The 6,003-nt window shown below is 37.6% G+C and overlaps 1 protein-coding gene across 3 annotated transcripts in view; it reads right to left on the reverse strand.

The window, feature by feature from the left end:
- Positions 1 to 3,046: 3,046 nt before the first annotated feature.
- The window catches only part of TTC37 (tetratricopeptide repeat domain 37), a 73,359-nt gene continuing 70,402 nt past the window's right edge, over positions 3,047 to 6,003 (reverse strand). For all 3 annotated transcript variants that reach the window (XM_006775540.2, XM_006775539.2, XM_015571632.1), the window contains 2 exons: positions 5,465 to 5,588; positions 3,047 to 3,796 (listed from right to left, as the gene is read on the reverse strand). In XM_006775540.2, the coding sequence (XP_006775603.1) occupies positions 3,722 to 3,796; positions 5,465 to 5,588 (199 nt within the window). In that variant the 3' untranslated portion in view covers positions 3,047 to 3,721. The remainder of the gene's footprint in view (positions 3,797 to 5,464; positions 5,589 to 6,003) is intronic.

The following is a 6,003-nucleotide window of genomic DNA, read 5'->3' on the forward strand; positions in this document are numbered from 1 at the left end:
ATGGATACAAAAGGGGGTGGGGCGGGAACTGGAGGAGGGGAGTTATGGGGGGAAAAAAGAGGAACAAATGTAATAATCTGAACAATAAAGATTTAAATTAAAAAAAAATTAGTTGTGTGGGTTGTTTAGGTACATTAATATATACACACACACACACACACACATACATATACACACACATACATATATATTTATATACGTACACACACACACACACTAGTGGCCCACTGCACAAAATTTGTGCACGGGGTGAGGGTGTCCCTCAGCCCGGCCTGCACTCTCTCCAATCTGGCACCTCTTGGGGGATGTCTGACTGCTGCCCGTCGGACATCCCTCTCCCAATCCGGGACCACTGGCTCCTAACCAGTTGCCTGCCGGCCCACTTGCCCTCAACTGCACTCCCCACCCCCCCGCCAGCTTGCTCGCCCCCAACTGCTCCCATCCTGCCAGCCTGCTCTCTTAAAGGTGGAGGATATATTTTTAGTCGTGAGAATGTATATTCTCACCAACGGTGCTCTCCCATAATTGCCTGTTTTAATTAATTGGTCAGGATACACGAGATAATTCTGCAAACTATTGAATACACTTGCCAATTATTGAATTTCAAAACTATTGACACCCCCCCACTGCCAGCCTGCTCTCCCTCATCTTACCACCCGCGCTGGCCTGCCTGCCCCCAACTGCCCTCCCCTCCTGGCCTACTGGCCCCTAACCGCCTCTGCCTTGGCCCTGCCACCATGGATTTGTCCGGAAGGATGTCCAGAAGGTCTCCCAGTCTAATTAGCATATTACCCTTTTATTAGTATAGATATATATGTGGGAAGATTACTGTACTTGTATCTTACATACACTGTATCTTTTTAAAATACAAAACATACAAAAAAACCTTCTGTTTCAAAGTGAAGGTCAGTTTATAAGCAACAGCTGTTACACCTGGAAACAAGCAGCATGGGAGCCCAGATGTTTTCACCCATCAGCCAATTAAGTGTGAGAAAGGAAGACCTGGAGATAAGGGTCTACTCTGCCAAAACGTTTTCACATTCTTAATGTGCAAAAATTGAAATGGATCTGCAAGTCACAATGATTGATACATAAATTATGCTTCCTTTTGTCGTGCCTATACAATTTCCCCAAAGCAGACATCAAACTCTCTATGGGACAACCAAAATGTATCATTTCATATCCACATATTACTTATCAGTGAATATTTTCCTAATGTTTCGTATTGTTTTAGTTCCTTAATGTACATCTTTTTTTTTTTTTTTGATTTTTCACAGAGAGGAAGGGAGATAGAGTTAGAAACATCGATGAGAGAGAAACATTGATCAGCCGCCTCCTGCACATCTACTGGGGATGTGCCCTCAACCCAGGTACATGCCCCTGACCGGAATAGAACCTGGGACCTTTCAGTCCGCAGGCTGACGCTCTATCCACTGAGCCAAACTGGTTTTGGCAATGTACCTCTTTTAACTCCCTTAATGTACAGTAACTTGAGTATTTCTGCCCAATGCTGTTCTATGTAGATTACCAAGTTGAAGGAAGTTTGTCAACTCTATAATGTGAAACTAAGGTTGTATTTTTATCCTAACCAGAAATTAATGCGAGACACCTTAAAAAAATATATGATCCCAGGTTGTGTTCCAAGTTTATTCATAAGCTGAACTGTATTTCTACCACAGAAAATGATTATCAGATGCCAACCTAGTCTATAAACGTCTAATCAGTAATAGCCAAATGGTAGGTAAAAATGAGCAGAAAAAGCACTATAATTCTCAAAAAAAAAATCTAACAAAAACAATGAAATAATATAAATGCTAAATATTGGTGCTTCAGGAAATAAGATTTAATGTAAGTTCTCTAAGCTTACATATAAACTCTGAAGGGAAATTTCAGCTACTTTTAAAATTCCTAGAATCTAATAGCACTGATTCACTGGGAATTTCCTTTGCTTTAAGCATACTGTTTAGCATCACTCTCCGTTGATAACTAGGTTTAAATGGCAATGTTTAAAACACTTTGCCTATGTCTGCATGAAGTAAGCTCTGTAAAAATTATACAGTGATTTAAGGTTCATAGTAACTGGACAATAATTTGAAAAGAAGGCAATAAACAAGAAGAGGATGTATGTACATCTGTATCAAAAAGAATCACCTGAGATAGGTTTGATAAGGTTTTTTTTCCAGTCTTGCCTTCTAGAAAACCTGGGTCTGAGGCGCCTGGAGGCCAGAACTAGGAAACAGTTTGATTTTAGGCCTGGAGCTAAGGCTAACCACTCCACACCAGAGGTAAAGTTACCTTGTGAAGTGATCCCCAGGAAGCAGATGGAGACCTAGAATCCCAAGCATTTAAGCAGATGAGAACAGCCTGCTCCGGAGGTAAAGGCTGAGTGCTGTCCTGAGGGAGCAGGAGGTCTCGGGCACTGGCTGCACTGGCATCTCGCAGCACAACTGGGCTAAGTCTACAGGCCAGGCTGTTAAAAGCACAGAATCAGTTTGACACATGTGAGGATAAGAAATAAATGGGGACAGAATGGCAAGTTGCCTAATCTTGTTAAAAAAAGAAATAAAGGGGAGAATCATTATTGGATTAATCTAGTGGTGCACAAACCTGAATGGGCATACGAATCTCTTAGGCATGCCCTTAAAATGCAGAGACCTAGGCCCCATCCTTAAATATTCCAATTGCACAGGTCTGAATGATGGAATATTCAGCCAAAGTTGGGAATTCATCAAATTAAAAGTAGTTCAACAGTTTAACCTCCAAAGTAAAATTTAATTACAGAACATCATCAACTTATCTCACAAAGTAACATTGTGAAGGTGCTGGCTTGAAAAAACTACATACATAAAATACAACCACACATTTTTGTACAATAAATAATATATGTAAATGTCTAAAAACATTTTTAAAACACTAATTCAAAGTAAGTGACATATGGTTTTTTCAAAAATATATAAATGGCTTTTTGAAAAATTGAAATAAGTAAATGTTCTCTCAAAAATTTGAAATTTAAAAATTATACCTGATATTGATAGTATAAAGAAAATAAGACACTACATTTTTTATTTCAGAAAATTCAAGTATTTTCATAATTGAAGGAATTACATGATTAAATATTATATTCCAAAATTTTCCAGTCATTTTTTTTAAATGCAGTCATACACCTGAATGTCTTGAATTATATAAACAAGACCATTAGCAATTTAAGTCTCACCAACACTTATATCACGCTTTACTGACAAATTCTGAGGTGAACTACTAGGAAAATAGGTCATCAGATTATTTGGATTTTATGATGAGCTAAACTCTAAAAATTCATAAAAGAAACTAAATTCTATAGTGTGCTAATTTGCTTTTGCATATTATTTAGAAAACAGCTATTAAGTCTTTATTGTAAGGGATCACACAAAAAAAATCCTATTGTGCATCATGCAAAGATGGAAAAAAATAATGCTTTACAAATAAGTGTTGAATAACTAAGGGAATCATGGTTTTTCCTCTTATTACAGACTTCTCAAAATCAAAGCTGTTTTTCAGATTAAAGTTACATTAGAGTTCGTGGAAAATTACAGCCCTAGTTTAAGAACTTAAACATCTTTAGATTTTAAAAAAGCAATGAATAACACATAGTTTTAAAAAAATGTTGCTTTGGGGAAGAGTATTGATTCATTGTTTCACTCTAACAGCTTTTTCTTTGCTTCTTTATATAAAAAATACATTGTTATTGTGAGGACAGTTTTTGATTCAGGTCCAGTACTCTTGTATCTCCATGAGTTTTGGCATTGTTTACCAGCACCTGTAGGAAATCACAAACAAGAACATTAGTATTTTGTTCATTAACAGTATCTATATTTAGATTTATAGAAGCCAAATGATGCCTAAGGGTAGCAGGCAATATTAAATTATACGAAAAAGGTGACTGTGTGCAATCTTTCAGTCATTTTTACTGAAACAAATTGCTCAACCAGAGCAAACATCAGAGATAAGCACAATTTATTCAAATGCTTAATTCGTGCAGATGCCAATATTTTGATTGTTAGCACTGTATAAAATGAAAGGTTATGTTTGGCAGCTTTGTTTACAATACTGTCACCTCTAAATGCTTAGCCCCCAAAGACCATTTTATGCATAAAACTGTACAAATGACATTGTTCTCCTTTCAAACCACAGGTTAGGATTCAGGATCCAGGTTCTAGGTTCTATTAAGAAGCTTTTGCTGATTTTAGCAATTCCACAAACTAGAAGATTTAATTTCAGTTGATCATTCCACTAGTAACAGTTTTTGGTTGTTCATTTTCAAACACTGGAGACCGAGATTTTGCCCTACTCGCAAGGTAACAAGTTAGCCCGCCATGATATTACTCATGGTACAGCCAACATGAGCATCAACATACTTGCATCTGTTCTCCTTGCCCTCCAAGTCTCATGGGGGTGACATGAATGGACACATATAATTTTCCCCATACATCCTGGGGTGCATTACAAGAGGGGAACCCTGAGCCTAGGAGACTTGAGTCTTTTCTAACAGGCAGTAAGCAGGCCTATCCTTTGCTCTGGAGGGAGACATCTCTGTCTCCCAAGGCTGTCAATACACATACGTCCTTGAAAAGATAGTCTGGAACAAAGGGCAGTCAGGCCCTCTGCTCATAGGATGTTTAGACATGCAACAGACCCAGGCATGGTGAACTGTCTCTCAAGATTCATGTAAGTTCTTCCTTTCTGGTTTGCAATATGTTTGGTTATAATGCCTTCTGCCTGACATTGTTTTCATTAATATTTCTTTAATATTATATGTTTTACTAAAAGGCAAACAATATTTCAATTGCTGTAGATATTTTTTATAAGCTTCTCATTAATTTTTATTGTGTTTTAAAAATTGCTGGCTGAAGTTATGAGAATCTGGACCCAATACATGTATGTATTATAAAAACTATATTTTTAAAAAGAATTTTAGATACATGCATATATGTTTACATAGATACGAGTCATCCCATAAGAAGTAGAGCAGAAATTGTTCCATGCATTTTATAGAAAAAACAAGATGTAGTAAAATAACTTTTCTAAAGATAATATGAATATATCATTAAATGTTGCTACTTCTGAATGAATCTGGTCTACCTATTTGCTTCCACGGCAATAATCACAAGAAATACCACAACCAGCACCGAGCACAACTGTCTATCTTCTCTTCTGCTACACAGCACATAAGGAGGATATACTTTCTACAGGTTAAAGCAGTAGTTCTCAGACAGGGATAATTTCAGTTCAGGGATACTTGCAATGGCTAGAAGACAATCTTGATTGTCACAAGTTGGGTGGAGGAAGGAGGACAGTGCTACTGGGATGCAGTGGTTAGAGTGGTTAGGGATGCTGCCAAAATCATACAATGCAGAGGACAGCAACCCTCACCCCTCTTCCAACAAAGGTCCAAGATGATATATTCTGAATAAAATCAATGCCTTACATCAATGAGCTCGCCATCATTTTTGGCATGTAAGTGCCTCAGTAGGTACCAACGTGCAGTTGATACAATAGATTTGGGATAGCCAGGCTGATACACCAGTCTCTCCAAAAGTCGCCGTGTCTCTCTAGGAAGAAGATATTCACATTTAGTCCAAAGCATATAAATTAATATAAAATATTTCATATACTAGTCTCTCACACACATTATCTTTTTTATTCTTTTGTAGACCTGGTGCTAATTACGAATTTCTTATAACAATAAAGTTAATAATAATGGTTAACATTTATACAGTGCTTATTACGTGCTATGTATGCCTAGTGTTTTACAAATATGGTCGCATTTAATATTCACAACCCTATAGGGCAGATTGCTGTTATTATTCCCATTAAGGCTCATTCCAAATAGAATAAAGAAAAGGTCCCTATATCCTAACCGGTTTGGCTTAGTGGGTAGAGCGTCAGCCTGCGGACTGAAAGGTCCCAGGTTCGATTCCAGTCAAGGGCATGTACCTGGGTTGCAGGCACATCCCCAGTAGGGGG

This window comes from Myotis davidii, unplaced genomic scaffold (genome assembly GCF_000327345.1).
Source record: "Myotis davidii unplaced genomic scaffold, ASM32734v1 scaffold44, whole genome shotgun sequence".
NCBI classification, from domain to species: domain Eukaryota; kingdom Metazoa; phylum Chordata; class Mammalia; order Chiroptera; family Vespertilionidae; genus Myotis; species Myotis davidii.